We start from the raw sequence: 18,138 nt of genomic DNA, 5'->3' as shown, positions 1-18,138 counted from the left end.
GAAAAGGCTTCTTCTGTCTTCAATCCCTTTAGTTTAACATTTTCTGCCTGACAGATTTCTCTCGTGCTTTAAAAACACATCACTAATACTGTTTTCTACAGTATTCTGTGGTCCCTGAATTCTTTGGCAGAGACTGACTGACACTTCCATCTAGTACATACTTCAGTTAATCTACCCACTTAATTATGCAGTGATTTTCTTGTTTACATGTCTGTCTTTTTCATGTTTTTACCATATTTTGTGCCTTTGAAGGCAAAAATTATCTCAGTCCTCTTTGGGTCCCTCATGCTTATCACAAGTTCTAGAATTCAGCATATTCTCAATAAATATGTTTCAATGAATGAACAAAAGCAAAAATAAAGGGAAACTGGGAAACTTTATGTCACCCAGAGTGGCATATTTTTTTCCTTTCTTTTGTGCAAGGGCAGTGTCCTTCTCTACACTGTTAGAGTGTAGGAGGTAACAGGATTAGGAGGACTAGATTTGAGTTCTGTCTGGCCTGAGAAGTTGCTGGACTAGCATGTAGTCTTCTCTACCAAAAAATGCACAGCATTCTGCTCTCCTTTGTTGGTTGACTCATAAAGTATAATTTTCAAAAAAGTTTAAAGTGACTTTTATGTAAATATAGGATGAGCACATTAAAGATATTATCCAATTCACTAACTAATGAGGGAATTGGCCTAAAGAAAGATCTGAAAAATATATATTCAATAAGAAATGCTAAAATGAGTTTTCTAATGACATAAATGCATTAATATCTTATAGGGCAATAAAATATAATGTTTGGGGTCGTCTCTTCTACCAGGCAGAAATCAGTTATATTTCTAATAGGTAACATTTATTTGCATTGTTGTCAAAAGAAACAATGCATTAGTGCCATTTTTTATACTATTTCTGTCCTTCTGGATTTGTAAAATAGCCTGGTTGATGCAAAATCAAAGGTGCTCATTCTCGTAAAATCAGCTATTCTCCAGAAGATCTGCTAGACAAATGTCCAGCACTCTATTGGAAAGACACTTGTAACTTCCAAGTACTGGATGTTTTTTTCCTGACATTAGCAAGAGAGCACTATTACATTTTCCAAGGCAAAGTGATATTCCCTGGACTGGATGTACAAGGAATCCATGTGACAGATTAAAGACCTTTCCACTGAAAGGTCAAGTGAAAGTACAAAGTAGTACAGAGCAGAGTGCCAGAAGGGTCTATTTTGATTTTTTTCCACTTTATGATTTTGAGAGGCAGAATTTTGTGGTGGTTAAGAACAGATTCTAGAGTCAAACTGACTGGCTTTGAATTGCAGCTCCAGAGCTGTGTGACCTTGGGCAAAACTTTACCTCTCACTGTCTTGGTTTTCTCATCTGAAAAATGAGGGTAGCATTGCCTCATGCTTGCAATGAAACTTAAGTGGGCTCTGTGTGTGTGCACACGTGTGTGCACGTGTGTGTGTGCACTTATCACTTAGAACAGTGCCTGGCACATGGTTAATGCTGTAAGGATTTGTTAAACAAAATGTAAAGATAGAACACAAATGGAGATAGAGGGACAAAGGATTCCCTTGTAAATCTTTGGAGACATTTCTCACTAGCACTGATGAGAATGAGAAGGGCATACTCTTTCTTGGCTTTTATTCTAATGCAGTCATCATTTAGGAGAAACAGCTTTCCTCCAAATAACCGAAGGCCAAAGACAATTCAACCCAGATACCACTGTTTTCTTTTGATGCTAATCCTGTGGGGAACTTTCTTCTTTTGAAGAATGTCCAGCATGCAGTGTCCTGTGGGAAAATAACATTTCTTCTCAGAACAACTTGACCCTATACCTGGCAAAGACAAAGCCAGGACTATTAAACTGAAGAAGCACATACTTGGGAATGGTTCTAAGCTATGAAGGACAGAAAACTCCATTCCCATCTAGAATCTTCCTGATCCTCATACTTTCTGAACTCAGTTCATTCTATTAATCAAAAATGATTAATGTCAGTCAGCAATTTCTGCAAATAAATTGAAAACTACAAACATTCCAGAAACCCATATCATCTTTTTTTTAAAGATTTTTTAGAATTTATTCAAGAGCATGCATGAGAGGGGGGCGGGGGAGAGAGAGAGAGAGTGCTCGCGCGAGCACAGGGAGGGGCAGATGGAGAGGGAGAATCTGATGCAGATTCCCTACTGACACAGAGCCTGAACACCTGATTCTGAGATCATGACCTGAGCCAAAACCAAGGGTCCATTGCTCAACCCACAGAGCCACCCATATCATCATAATTGGAGCTTTAACACATGTATGTACAATCCAGAAAATAAGGAAAATGTGTGTCAGGGCAGAGAAGAAACCTGGTAAAGGCAGTCCAAGCTACCAGCATGATGTGCTCATCATGTATCATTTTTTTCTCAATAAATCAATGAGGTGGCCACCACTACTGCTTTTTCCTAAAGTTAGGGATTTAATGTCTCATCAAGGTCACACAGCAATTAATTATGTGGCCCACATTGTGAGGCCCAAGCTGCAATGGAAATTACATGGGAACGGGAAGTTCCCATTACAGTTCTCCTCCTCTCCAGGCTCATGATCATAGGCTGGGCATGCTCCTCTGGGGCACATGTGGTCTGGAGAATGCTTTCTTGACTCAAGACTAGGGATTTAGTGGTGTTCAATGAGTAGCCAAGCAAATACAACTTCTTCCCACTTGCCTTATTACATAATTCACCACTTATGTAGAGGCTTGTTTTACTTAGGAGTAGGTTCAGAACTGTTTTTGAAATGGACATTGTTATTCAGGAAAAAATTCTCAGGAACCAAATATTTTCTTTCAAATTTTTATTTGAGCAAAGGAAAAATATATATACTTTATATAAGATTTAGAAAAATCAACACTGATAACAGAATAAAATAACATTATGACCATAATTATATAATTTACTTATATGTTACATTAATTGTCATTTTCTGGTATATTATGTTTGTATTTCAAAAGAATTAAAATTATATACTTGCTGAAAGATTTGATGGCCACAGAAACTAATCATTTCTTAATGGTAGTTAAGGCAAAGAAATAATGATAATTTCTCAGTTTTGAGATGTTTAAGGACCAAAATATTCTGTTGCCCCTTGAAAAAGTGTCTGTTTTCAAGCCTAATAGTTGAATCAAGTAAAAATTGACAATGATGATTTTCAAAATTAAAAAACCTTACATACAGTATAGTGACAGTATAGGAGTATATATATATATATTCTCCAATGTACTCTTCAAAGTATATATGTGATAATTTATCTATGGCCTATGGATTTTACCTTATTTCATGACACATGTCACTGTTCATGTAAACTGGGCACATAGCAAGTATGCAATAATTAAACTGAAGTGAATTGACCAACATCACTAATTATACCATTCCTAACAACCTGACATGATACTTTGTTTCGGCTTTTTGGTGATACGATGGGATATGACATCATATTCAAATACGTCAGGTCCTTGGAAGAAATAGTAGTGTCCTAAAAATAAAAACATATTGAATAGTTTAATTCTTCACTTGCATTTCTTAAAAAAAAAAAAAAAACACAGATCTGTGCTTTTGTAGATTATCTATATTAGACCAAATTTTAAAGATGATCTATATTAGACATTTGAGAATATAAACGTTAGGCCCCTGCACTCAGTATCCTGCCTCAGGATATCTATTTACTGCCCAAACATTTCACCACTAAATATCTTCATTAATTTAATTGAGAAGATTGGTCTTAAAAGCTGACTATTAAGATGTGACCATTTTTGAAAAGTCACACTCAAGGTGGAGAACTCAAAGTGGGAGGGAAGAAATTGGAGCCAGGTGGGGCACATAGAGGCCTTGATGGAGAAGTAAGAAAGACATGGCAATGGGAATAAAAACAAAATGCCTTGGCCCAACCAACAGTTTGCTTCGGTTGACCTTGCCTGAAGATATTCTCAACACAAATGCCAACATTCTCAAGTTTTTCTTATCTCACCCTTAGCCCTAGTCCACATGAGCCCATGCAGTGTGGGAGGGGCTACAAGGAAGGTACAAAATGTAAGGCATAAAAAAGTATGTGAGGCCAGCTTGCCTAAGTCTTGCCATACACTCTCTCACAGATGCTGTGCAGCTTGACATGGTCAGACATTCCAGAGACTCAAGATGCATGGAATCATATGCTCCCACCAGCTAGACCACCCTAGAAATAAACTGTGTACACCACTCATTCTTTGAGCCCACCTATTCTAACCCTAGCAGACTATGAATTTTCCCTCAGGGGCCCTATGGAGAACTGTTGGGTCCTGTTCTGTTCTGATTTGGGTCCCCATTCTCTGACTTTGAAGGCTTTATAATCTTCAGAGTTTTAAAAAGGGATTTCCAGTATCTCCATGGCTTCCTGATCTACTTACTGTTATAATAGTAGACTGCATCAACTGTAGGTTTAATTCCTGGGAAGTATTTGGTAATCAATTTGGGATAACCAGGGTCCATGAATTGTGTCTTCTCATCGTACCTGAGCAAAGAAATAATCAGTAGGACCTCCATCAAAAACTGTATTTCATGATGAGGAGTTTGATATTTTATGACACAAACCACAAGACCTACCTATTCTCTCTTGAAAGGCTTTTCCTGAAAAGGCAACTTCAGTTGCACTGAGAAGAAAACCAAGGACCTAAACAGTCTAGTGATTTATTCCATGTCCCTACAGGACTCAGACTCTAGGTCAGGAACTTTCTGGTCAGGAACCTGAGTTCTGGTCAGGAACTTTCTCCATTGCTGTACAATGCCTCCACCCGTGCCTGGTCCTGCCTTGTAGAGCCCAACTGTCAAATTTCCTATAGGTGAAGACCTTACAGGATTTGCTGCCACTCAGAAGATGGTTTCCTCATTTTGTCTCCTTGGGTCAAGTGGTTCTAAAAAGTATCTGAAGAGTACACTCCTCAGACTGTATGAATCCTGGGTCTCATATGTCTAAGCCACTGTTCTCCAATGTACTTCTACTGTGATTAATGACGTGACATTTTACTTAAAGTGTTCCTTTAAAAAACACATTATGTGTTATCTCATATCAGAATCCCAAAATTTAGGGAAGAGAAGTAGGATGACAGTAATAGTCCAGATCTATGCTCCCTTGATACCTCTCCTAGGAAGGTCAGGGATCCTTGGGAATTTACACAGAAAACCTACCTACTGAAAACCCCATTCCCTGCCTGTTTCATGAATTTTAGGAGTCACCATACCAATCATTAAAGCTCACCTCCAAAATTGATCATCTACAAAGAAGTAGGTCTTATAGAGAAGTGGGTTAAAAACAGCTGCATCAATTTTTTTCACAGAGTCAGGAAAGCCCAAAGAATGTATGTTCTTGGGATAGTGTGGCTGTGGTCTCAAATTGCTAATTAACCAGTACTTATCATCTGTGAAGAGAAAGAGAAAGCATGCACTGGAATCATACAAAAAGAGTAATGGAAATACTGACTCACTACAAACAACATAATTCTGTACCCATAGTTCCAAAACATATTGCTCCTTGTTCTTGAACATGGTTTATATCCAATGGTTCTGTATTTTTTCATATCACGATCTTATATTGGACAAACTTTTCCTGAAATCTTTACACATTACCTAGGTATTTAAGCTATTTTTTAGCTCATAGTTCAGACTTTCCATTAATTAAATCTGGAGGGCTTTTCTCTATGTTTATAAAAATTAGTAGTATTTCCTTCATTTATTCTCTTCCATAAACTTGACTCAGTAGCAAACTAAACATTAGAGTTACCTTTAAAAAGAAAAACTTGATTTCTGGCTCCAATTTCATAAGCAGCTTGAATGCCAGATGGTAAGGTTGGCCACAAAGAAGAAATTAAAGTAACACTGTTCTTTGGACTCTCTGGATGCCTCCACCACAAGAATCTGATGAAAAACATTTAACACATGTTAAAAATCACTATAGACTCAAGAACCACCAATGTTCGTTCACTGGGAAAGATTGTGAAATGGCTTAATGTTTTTATCCAATGTCTTTACATCCTGCTCCATGGATATCTTGATAGGAGCACCACAAGGAATGGATCTTAATAGATTCTTTTGTAATAACACTGATTTTAATAGGCGAGCCACCATATGGAAATACCCTGACACTTGAAATCAAGAGATCTGGGTTCTAAACTATACCTACAATTCCTTCACCAGTTTATAAAAGAATTTATTTATCTCAAATGTCTCAGTTTTTGAATCTCAAAAATGAAGAATAATGAGACTAAAGATCAATGACAAGAAGAAAATTGGAAAAAAACCCACAAGCATGGAGGCTGAATAATGTGCTGCTAAACAATCAATGAAGAAATGAAGAAATCAAAAAAGAAATAAAAATAACTTAAGACATATGAAAATGAAAACACAACACTCTAAAATCTTGGGGCTACTATAAAAAAGTTCTAAGAGGGAAGTTCATAGTGACATAGGACTACCTCAAAAAATAAGATAAATCTCAAATACATAATCTTTTTAAAAAGATTTTATCTATCTATTTGACAGAGAGAGAGTGAATGCAAGAGTAGGGGGAGTGGCAGAGGGAATAGAGATGTAGTCTCCCTACTGAGCAGGGAGCCCAACATGGGGCTCAAACCCAGGATTCCAGAATCATGACCCAAACTGAAGGCAGACACACAACTGAGCCATCCAGGAGCCCCTCAAATAAATAATCTAAACTTACAGCTGAGGAAACTAGAAAAAGAACAAAGGTCGAAGGTAAAAGAAGGAAATAATAAAGATTGGAGTGGAAATAATTTGAAAAAAAAAGACTAAAAAAATATTTTCAAAATTGGTGAAGCTAAGAGTTTGTTATTTCAAAAGATAAACAAGATTGGTAAGCCTTTATCCAGATTCATCAAGAAATTTGAGAGAGGACTCAAATAAATAAATTCATAAATACAAAAGAAGTTACAATTGATTTCACAGAAATACAAAGGATCATAGAAGACTACAACTACAATTACATGTGAATAAATTGGACAACCAAAACAAGTGGATATAAATTCCCCAAATCATGCAATCTTCTAAGACTGAATCATGAAGAAATAGAAAATTTGAACAGACCCATTATTAGAAATGAAATTGAATCAGTAATCAAAAACTCCCAGCAAATAAAAATCTAAGACCAGTTTCACAGGTGAATTCTACCGAATAAAAAAGACTTAATCTTTACTCTTCTCAAATTATTCAAGAAGAGGAAGAGGAAGAAGAAGAAGAAGAAGAAGAAGAAGAAGAAGAAGAAGAAGAAGAAGAGTTCCCAAACTCATTCTATAAGGCCAGCATTATCCTGATACCAAAACCAGACAAAGACACCACAAAAGAAATTATAGGTCAATATCCCTGACGGACATGGATGCAGAAATTCTCAACAAAATATTGGCAAACCAAATTCAATGATACATTAAAAGGATCATATACCACTATCAAGGAGGAGTTTATTCTAGGGATGCAAGGGTGGTTCAATATCCACAAATCATTGCAGTATACCACCTTAACAAAATGAAGGATAAAAATTATGATTATTTTAATAGACACAGAACAAGAATTTGACAAAATTTATCATCCATTCATGATAAAAAAAACTCTCATTAAAATTATTATAGAGGGACCACACTTCAACATAATGAAGACCAGGTATGGCAAACCCACCACTAACTTCATACTCAATGGTGAAAAGCTGAGGGCTTTTCCTTTAAGATCAGGAACAAGACAAGGAAGTCTACCCTTGCCACTTTTATGGAATCTACTGTCAGAAGTCCTAGCCACAGTAATCAGATGAGAAAAGAATAAAAGGCATCCAAATTGGAAAGGTAAAAGCAAAACTGTTGCTATTTGCCGATGGAATGGTACTATAATTAGAAAACCCTAAAGACTCCACCAAAAAACTAGTGAACTAAGTAAAGATGCAGGATATAAAATCAATATACAAATCTGTTGTATTTCTATACATTAATATCAAACTATCTGAAGAAATTAATAAAACAATCCCATTTATAATTGCATCAGAAAAATAAAATATCTAGAAATGAATTTTACCAAGGAGGTGGACAACCTGGACTTCAAAAACTATAAGGCGCTGATGAAAGAAACTAAAGAAGACACAAATAAATGGAAATATACATGCTCATGGACTGCAAGAAGCAACATTGTTAGAATATCCATACTATCCAAATCAATTTTCAGATTCAGTGTAATCCCTATCAAAATACCAATAGGATTTTTTTTTTTTTTTTACAGAACTGGAACAAAGAATCCTAAAATTTGTATGGCCCAGGAAAGATTCCAAAGCAATCTTGAGAAAGAACAAAGCTGGAGGTAATATGCTCCCAGATTTCAAACTTTACTACACAGCTAAATTAATCAAAACAGTATGGTATTAGCAGAACAACAGTCACATAGATCAACAGAAAAGAATAAAAAGCCCAGAAATAAACTCAAACTTAAATGGTCAGCTAATTTATGACAAAGGATCTGAGAACAGGGAAAAGACATCCCTTCAATAAATGGTATTGGGGAAACTGGAGAGCTACATGCAGAAGAATCCATTTGGACCACTTTCTTACACCATACACAAGAATAAACTCAAAATGAATTAGAGATTAAAATGTAGAAACCTGAAACCATTACATTTCTAGAAGAAAATATGGGCAATGAGCTCTCTGACACTGGCTTCAGAGATTAGGCTGCCACCACCAGCTGTGCACACAGCATACACGTGTGCACCACAAAGGGGATCACAGGAGTCTTCTAGCTTCTGCTCTGCTAAAGGTCAAATACAAAAGCTTTGATGAGCAAATGTTCCCAGACCCCTGGTTGCTGGGACTACCCCTCAGGAGGGTCACAGGCACCTCCCCTATCCTAAGCCCTTGGCCCCAGCCATCTCCCTACAGACCAAGGCAGGCAGCTGCCCTGACCAGCAGAGCTCAGCCCTGCTTCCACTTCTGTCTTGCCTCATCCAAAAATTGGCTAAACTGGGGGACTTCAGGACTGGATCATATTCCCCTCCTCTGATGACCTCTCTTTCTGGGGCCCCCATCATTGCCGTTCCATGGGGGAGGCACATGCATCCCAGCAAATATGAGCAGCGTAGCCTTGGTCACAATCGAGAGGGCAGATCTAAATGTAAGCCTGAATTTTTTTTTTTAAGAACAGCATTAAATGTCTCTTTCTAAAAAAGAAAGAAAGAAAGAAAGAAAGAAAGAAAGAAAGCAAGCAAGCAAGCAGGAAGGAAGGAAGGAAGGAAGGAAGGAAGGAAGGAAGGGAGGAAGGAAGGGAGGAAGGGAGAAAGAAAAAAACAGATGTGGTATGAAACAGTCCCCAGTGACTCAGAGGACCTGGAACTTAATATGGCCTTATATTTGGGTTTAGTAAAGGATGGTTGGTAAAAACTTTTCCATATCCACTGAAGCCCAATCAAGAGTAAAAGCAGAAAGGAGTGGAAATGATGTAGAACATTGGAAAATTTCTTTCCTTTCCTTCTTTCCTTTCCTTTCCTTTCCTTTCCTTTCCTTTCCTTTCCTTTCCTTTCCTTTCCTTTCCTTTCCTTTCCTTTCCTTTCCTTTTCTTTCTTTCTTTCTTTCTTTCTCTTTCTTTTCTTCTTTCTTTTTTCTTTCTTATCCATCCCCTCAGACAAGGACAACAAAAGCAAAAATAAACAAGTGGGAGGGACTACATCAAACTATAAAGCTCTGTACAGCAAAGGAAACCATGAACAAAATGAAAAGGCAAACACTCTAATGGAAGAAGATATTTGCAAGAGATATATCTAATAAAAGATTCACATCCAAAATATATAAGGAACTCATACAACTCAATATTTTAAAAAAATCAAACAATCTGACAAAAAATAGGCAGACAACCTGCATAGATTTTTCCAGAGAAGACATACAGCCAATAGATGAATGAAAAATGCTCAATATCACTAACGATCAGGAAATGCATATCAAAACCATAAGAAGAGATCACCTGACACCTGTTGGAATGGCTAGGATAAAAAAAAAAAAGAAATAGCAAGTGTTGGTGAGGATGTGGAAAGAAGGAAACCCTTGTGCACTGTTGGTGGGAATGCAAACTGGTGCAGCCACTTGTGAAAAACCATATGGAGGTTCCTCAAGAAGTCAATTATAGAAATACCATATGATCCAGCAATTCCACTTCTAGGTACCCATCCAAAGCAAACAAAACACTAGCTGGGAAAGACATATGTACCCTATGCTCATTGGAGCATTATTTACAATACCCAACATACGGTTACAATGTAAATGTCCATCAACAGATGAATGGATAAAGAAGATGTGGTAATAAAGAATGGAATCTTGCCATAGTGACAACATGGATGGACCTAGAGCATATTACGCTAAGTGCAATAAGTCAGAGAAAGAAATTTCATAGATTTCACTTAAATGAGAAATCTAAAAAAAACAAAACCCAAAAAACAAATGAACAAACAACAGAACAGACTCATAGAGAACAAACTGATGGTTATCAGCAAGAAGAAGATGGGAGGATAGACAAAATAAGTGAAAAGGATTAAGAAGTACAAACTTCAGTTGTGTAGTAAGACACAGGCATGTAATATACAGCACAGAGAATATAGTCAGTAATGTTGTAACAACTCTGTATGGTGACAGATGGAGCTGGACTCATTTTGGTGACTCCTTCATAATATATATAAATATCAAATTACTGTGCTGTACACCTGAAACAATATTGCATGTCAATTATTCTTCAATCTAAAAAATGGAGAATATTTGTCGCATATACCAAATACTAATCTTCTCCATGCCTCTCCAATATCTGTTTCAATCTGTGCTCTAAGTTATCCTGGAATTCCTTTCTCTATAATCAAGAACCATCAAGACTTTTAAATAGGTACTGTCTCACCTGCAGTCCTAGACGACCATTTTTACCTGTGATTAAAGTAGTCTGGCTTTACTTCCTGCCTGGTCTTTCCTCACCCCAGATTCTTTTTGCAAATCCATTTTTTTAATCTATCAGCCTTCTTATCAAACACAAATATAATCACACCACCCTCTCCCTTCGAAACCTTCAGGCTGTCTACTTCCTATAGAAGTGAGTCCCAGTCTCTCCTTAATTTTCATTTACTTCATTTTCCATCATCTCCCACCAATCTCTGACAAAACATTCTAAAAATCCTAGGACAGAGCCTTTAATATTGGTTAGATATGAAGATGATTTTACCTGTCTTTAAAGAAAAATATTTTATTTCCTACTGTAGTAACAGCATCAAAACTCAAATTGGAGTCACAGTTGGCTGATTCTGTACCATCTGTATTTGATGAGAATTGGTGTTTTTCTGGACCTCCTGAAAATACATTTCAAGAAGCATGAGGGGAAAAAATATGCATTTTAACTGCTACAGGGAAGAACCATTCTTTTTAAAACATTCTGTTAAAAAAATAAATAAAAAATAAAACATTCAGTTTTCTGGATGAAAAATGCATAAAAAGCAATTTATGCTTCCTATCACACTCACAGGAAGCATACAATAAAGATCTTTCTCCCTCATGGTCTCAATGTCACGTCATGGAGGAGAAAAATCTGATCACTCTAGTTTTCCTGTTCCAGGCAGATTATTTCTCTGCATGCCTTCTTCAAAGACAATGGTGTACTGGACAGAAAGACCAAATCTGAGACCGGAAGGCTCAGATTCTGCCCCTGTCATGGGATTAGCATACTGGGTCTCCTGTGCTTTTCTGCAAAATGAAGGTAATATATGTGCTACCTCCCTCATAGGGTTTTCTTGAGGCTCAAGACAAAAGACAGAGGTTACTGTTTTATTCAAATATAGTTACTATGAGACTCTTCATAAGAGTATCTTTGTAAGGCAAAACAGTAAAGAAATTCAACTCACCATAGAGAGATTGAATGCCGTGTATATCATCAGCAGAGAGGTGAAAGGTGTTGGGGTTAACATAACTGTAAGTAGGGAACATGATGGCTTTTGGATCACTGGAATGGCCAAGACCCAAGGAATGACCAAGCTCGTGGACAGCAACCAGGAACAAGTTTGTGCCTAAGAGGAAACCAACCAGAAGGGGAAAAGAGCAGTGAAATATGTCTGCATCCAGAGAACAATTATATAACTGAAATCTGATACAGTGAAAAGGAACCCATTTGGGAATACTTATCTCCTTTCCCTCTGACCCAGGCTTTTCAATGTCAGCACTGCCTACATTATAGGCCAAATAATTCCTTGTGGTTAGGGCTCTCCAGGTGTTTAGAAATCTCTGGGCTCACCACTTAAATTCAAGTAGCAAACCCCTCCAGTTTTGACAACCAAAAATGTCTCCAAATGTTGTCAAATGTCCTACTGTGGACAAAAAGGATCTCAGCACCAGCAGATACCTGACACATATTCTGTTGTGGACATTTCCAGAATAATTTGTAGCTCTGTTTAATTGTTCTCATTGTTCCACATCATTTCTGCTCCTTTCTGCTTTTACTCTTTTTTTTTTTTTCTGCTTTTACTCTTGATTGGGCTTCAGTGGATATGGAAAAGTTTTTGCCAACCATCTTTTACTAAACCCAGATATAAGGCCATATTAAGTTCCAGGTCTGTGTCACAGCACGTCTGTTCCGTATGTGACTTGAAAGGAAGCTACTGCGCTCTCTCTTTCCAAATGAGGACACAGTTTCAGCAAGATTAATGGACCAAACTAAGTGCTTGAACCAAGGTTCAAATCTAAATTTCTTGGCTCAAAAGCTCATTCTTTTACTGTAAATGATTCAAAATGAAATCAAAGTCTATGCTTATGTTGCAGACATATTTATATCTCAAATTACAGTCACACCTGTTCTTTTTTTTTTCTGTATGTTCTAGAGAATGTACCTTTGTAGGTAACAGAAAGGGGTATATATCAAATTTCTCAGTTTTGAGAAGATTTGAATAGCTCCTGACTGCTGTTTTATTTACCTATGTTCTAGTCCAACACCTTCATTTTTGTCTTTTCCTATGGCAAAACCAAAGCTCAGAAAAGCTGACTTTCCCAGGGTCACACCCCACTCAGCTGTGGGGGCTGGTCCTGAGCTACTCTCCAGCACCAGGTGTGAACAATGAGAGAACACTTCTCCTGGGGTGGGGGTTGGGTGTGCTTTAGGAACACAGATCCTCTGAGCATTTCTTCTAACCCAGGGGCTCAGCAGCTAACTCACAGAGAATGAGAAAGAAGCAAAGAAGCAAAGACTCACTCTCTGCACTCTGCCTAAAACTGGGGAAAGTAGGCAAAACCTATTACAATTTGACCTAAATCTGAATTTCTCCTACTTTCAATTCCCATAATGCCTTATATCAGAATCATGGGTTTCTGCGTGTGATCTATTTCCCACTAGATTGTGTGCTCTTCCATGGGGGACTGTGTCCTCTTTATCTTTGTAACCAAACAGCACCCCTATCTGATGTTGTGATAGAAACTCAGCAACCACTGAAAGAACTGTTCATTTAATTTACCGGGTCAAAAAAGTGGGCGGACAGTCAGCACTTTAAGTTATAATTTTAATAAGTAATTTAGCTTTTTGAAAGCACAGAATTGCACCAAGTGAAAATAAGGCAACACAGACAGGTGGAAACTACACACTAGGTTAAAAGAAGAGAGCTAGGAAATGCTCATTCTGTCCCAGCTTCTCCAAGAGCTAGCTGCTAACCTTTTTTTGCTCTTAATTTCCTCTCTCCATAAATATCTGTATTAAATTATTTTTCTAAAGTCCTTTAGAATTCTAAAACATTCTGTGAGGCTAACCAACCCAAGTCTACCATGTCAGATGAAAAGACTATACACCCAAAATAACCTTGGTCATCAATTAACATATGACCAGCTAAGGCTTTGCAGCTCAATGTGGACCTAATTCTGTATAGCTTGTCTTTTGATGATGCAAAACTCCTCTTCTCAGTCAAGAATTTAATAAGCCTTAGGCCATGTGTCAGACTAAAACAAATAGCCTTTCTGGTCTATGAAAACACTGCCATCTGAGGTATGCAATATACAGAGAAGGGGGTGCTGAGTAGAGCCCATCTTGAAGACTTTCCATTTACTTTCCACATGAGCTAGTCATAATCTAGAATTTCCCCTGGAAATATTAGTAAGGCTTGTGATATGAGGGTTTGAATTTTCCAATGGATACTGATTCCTTCAAACAGGGGAGACTAGTTATTTCTCTCCCCCCACTGTCTGAGAGGGATAGTGAATTATAGCCTCCTTTGTGAATACACACAAGGCATTGTCAGATGATCCCCTGGACATTCTGTTGTTCCAACCTCGGAACCTCAAGAGACCATATGACCATATAATCTTGTGTTTTGCTACAGGGATTTCTAAATTTTCTGCACTATAACTTCATCATTCTGTGTCACTATAAATCTAAGAAAGTGTCAGTTTATAATGCATCATGCAGACAACCCCTACCCTAGCATTGCTGGCATACCCATACTTAGTATCTGTGTTTGCTTGAGTTTATGGACCACTTGGCAAAAACTGACTAAATTATAGTTTTTACCTTTCTAAACTATGGCTTTTAGGGTTCTTGAGTTCACACTAATGAACTAGCTCATCCTCAGGATTCTTAAAACTGATCTTTAAGATAACCTAGCTCAGGATCCTCAACTTATAGAGGGTGAAATTGAGACAAAGTGTTACATTTTATTTAGTGACACATTATAATCAGAATGAGTCTTTCTACCCTCTAATCATTTTCAGAATACATCCTTTCAAAAGTGGGATGTAATTTAGGATCTATAAAGGGTTTTTCATGTGTAGTGATTTTGGTTTTTTCTTTGCTTTTTGTTTGGTTTTGGTTTTAGGGTTTTTTAATGGTTTCTTTTCTTACCTTTGTAGGTTTTAGTCCAGATTTCAGCCTCATCAAAATGCATGTCTCCCCCAATCTGAGGTCCAGGTCCAAAAGCATGGGCTATGACGCCACCTCTGCCATCAAAAGGGCTGAAGTCTCCATGAGCTTTGTAAAAGGAAGGAAAATCAGTCCTTCACATGCTATAGGTCATGCCAACAATACAGATGAAATAAGTCTATGTTATTTACCTCTAGATGCAAAAAGTATCATAATATCAGCCTCTCCTGAATTAACCTTCCTGAATTTCAGGGGGGTCACATTACTCCATACTTCAAAAGCTTTGTGGATGGCATAGTCAACATCTGCAGGCTGCATGTCAGGAGTGTAGTTATTTATTCTTTACCAGCAAAACAACAAAAGAGAGAAAAATATATTAAAGCTATGTGTTAATTCTTTTATTGTGATACTTCATTTTTGCCTGCGTTGGTGGAAGAGGAATCATTTCATAGATCGATAGTCTAGATAATAAAAACCTGCATCACTAGCTACAGAATTGTGTATCCTTAGGCAGCTTCCTCCTGAAAGGGACTCTAATTGGATCTCTTCTCATTTACAATGTATGGGTTTTCTTTGTGAAGGATTTACATTCATAGAAGCTTATGCCTTTTGCCTCTGCTCCCAGACCTCTGCATTTATCCATTTTGACCATCCTATAAAATGTTCTCGTGTCTATTATTTATTATAGATTTAGTTTTTATTTGCAGCCTTTCTACTCTGCTCTGGGCTGACAAGCCAAACAACTCTTCCTTGAGTGAACAATCCCCCCTTCTAGAAAGAATGAATATCAACACAGGGGAAATGCTAACAACTGAGGGAGGCTTCTTATCTGCTTCCAGACTTGGGGCTCTCTCTGAGTGGTTCAGGTTTCTGGGCGTCAGACCTATGGGAAGGTAGAAAAGTGCACAGCTACAATGTTACCTGTAGGTAATTAAATGTTTCTTCCATACTGGTCTCCCTTGCATCGTGGAGAAGTGTTGAACATCAGGCAGTCCGCATCGAGGCATGTGCATCATATCCAGAGTAGATGCATCCAGTTTCCCAGTTACTTTTAGCCCTAAGAACTGCTGCATCTCCTGGATTTTATTCTCCATCAAGTTCCCACCAACTCCCATTTTTGTCTTTGGAATTCCGTCCATCACAAAACCGTAAAAGTTTTCCAGGTACCTCTGAAAAAAATACATTTAGTTATAGTACATGGAGGGGTTTCTGATGGAGCTCTGTATGTTTGACTCAACAGCACATTGGTGCTTCTGAACCATGTATGAGAAAATTAATTATACGGAGAAAAAAATCTTAATTCTCTTTGCCGTTAAGGTGAGCCCCAAACTATTACCAATATTGATTACTGGAAGCCCACTGGAAACACATTTATGTCTCTACCCCTTTGACCTTGTCTCCATCTGTTAAAATATATTTCAGTATCTAGCATATCATGGCATCAAGTAAACAGCAAAACCTTTATTGTCAGGATGCATAAATTATCAATTTAAGTTGGGATAAAATTTTCCTGCTTAAGAATCCAATGCTCGGGCAGCCTGGGTGGCTCAGTGGTTTAGTGCTGCCTTCAGCCCAGGGCATGATCCTGGAGACCCGGAATTGAGTCCCATGTTGGGCTCTCTGCATGGAGCCTGCTTCTCCCTCTGCCTGTGTCTCTGCCTCTCTCTCTGTCTCTCTCTCTCTCTGTCTCTCATGAATGAATAAATAAATAAAATCTAAAAAAAAAAAAAAAAAGGAATCCAATGCTTAGCACAACGGACAACTCTGGCAAATGCAAAGTTGAAAGAGTTTTAGAGAATGGGGAGATTGTCCAAACTTATATAATTAGGGAAAAGAAACAAATGGAAAAAATCCAATTTTTAAAACATGCTCATGAAGAAATATCTGGGATGTCTGAAAGTAAAAAGTAAAAAGTATTCTTGAATCATCATGGTAGGCTGAAGTGGTTACATAACCAAGCCATTGCTCAAACCTCAGATTATTAAATAGCATTAAATGATTATTGTAAAATATTGAACAGAAGTAGAACTCCAATTATTTTGAACTAACTCTCCTCAGCCAAAGCTTTTTAGTAAAAGGGACAAGTTCATCCACCAATTTTATAACATGGTTTCAAAAACCAATGCCTTTCCTACATTCATCTTTGGCAAAGAAAAATATAGTGTTCAGAGCAAATAGCCTCCTAAACCAGTTTTCAACTGGTACTTTTCAAGATAAAACTAGTCAATGCAACAAATTTTATAGACAAAATTGGCTGGGTAAATACTCTAAGTGTCAATACTTACCCGAGCATATGTCTCATTATTTTCTTCAGAGTTATTCAGTGGAACAGGTCTGGAAGCAGTGACCTGTAGGACAGTTTCAATTGGAGACTTTTATAACACTCCTTCAAAAACAATATCACTTTCTTACATTTTCTTTGGCAAAGAAACAATATCACTTTCTTACATTCTCTTTAGCAAAGTAGCTGTGCACTTTTCTAGCCCTTTCTACAGGGCTAGAAGCAAGTAGTCTCCTAAAATAGTTTTCAGCTAGTACTTTTCAAGATAAAACTGGTCAATGCAATAAATTTTAAAGACAAAAATCAAGCTGGGTAAATACTCTAGTGTCAATACTTACTTGACTGGATGCCACATCATTTTCTTTAGAGCTTGCAGAGTTGGTCAGAGGAATGGTACCCGAAGCAGTGACCTGCAGGATCAGTACCAACAGAAGAAACTTCATTCTAAACTTGCGAATGGCTCAACTCAACCTACCCAGTTCCTTCTCAGTACAAAGTTCCTCAAATGTCCTTACTTATATAGTCCTTAGGCCATGTTCTGTGAATATGAAATCCTTCGAGTGACTCACAGTTGATATCATCCCTTGATTTATCTCAAAAACACGCAAACACAAGCACAGATCTTTTTCTAGGACCACAATGGGTCAATAAGCACCAAACTCATCATTCAACAACTCAGAGGATTTTATTATATCCTTCAAAATAAATAAGCCCTATAGAATAACACATTAGGTGAGAAACACTACACACTGAAAATGTAACAGTAACTTAAAATGTATGTTTAGAAAATTCAGTATCTGAATTTTTACTATAATAATTTCCTTATATTTACTGTAGGTGAAATAAGCTTTTTCAAGAAACAAAATTTAAAATGTCAAATGAATAAAATAAAGTAGAAGAATCCTCTCCAAGCTGACTCTAGCTCCCTAGAGAACTGTGATATATAGAGACTTGAAGTTTAACATAGAA

The 18,138-nt window shown here is 37.4% G+C and overlaps 1 protein-coding gene across 1 annotated transcript; it reads right to left on the bottom strand.

Annotated features, from left to right (window-relative positions):
* Window positions 1–2,952: 2,952 nt before the first annotated feature.
* MMP12 (matrix metallopeptidase 12) lies at window positions 2,953–17,639 on the bottom strand. The gene is made up of 10 exons (NM_001287138.1): window positions 17,508–17,639; window positions 15,810–16,057; window positions 15,080–15,228; window positions 14,871–14,996; window positions 11,902–12,063; window positions 11,229–11,352; window positions 5,773–5,906; window positions 5,251–5,410; window positions 4,403–4,506; window positions 2,953–3,495 (listed from the first exon to the last, which is right to left on the bottom strand). Exons 1-10 carry the CDS (start codon window positions 17,610–17,612, stop codon window positions 3,395–3,397), a joined length of 1,413 nt encoding a protein of 470 aa, NP_001274067.1. The 5' UTR covers window positions 17,613–17,639; the 3' UTR covers window positions 2,953–3,394.
* Between the last annotated feature and the right edge of the window lie 499 nt (window positions 17,640–18,138).

This window comes from Canis lupus, chromosome 5 (genome assembly GCF_011100685.1).
Source record: "Canis lupus familiaris isolate Mischka breed German Shepherd chromosome 5, alternate assembly UU_Cfam_GSD_1.0, whole genome shotgun sequence".
In the NCBI taxonomy this organism is placed as follows: Eukaryota; Metazoa; Chordata; class Mammalia; order Carnivora; family Canidae; genus Canis; species Canis lupus.
This window is presented reverse-complemented; position numbering and strand designations above follow the sequence as displayed.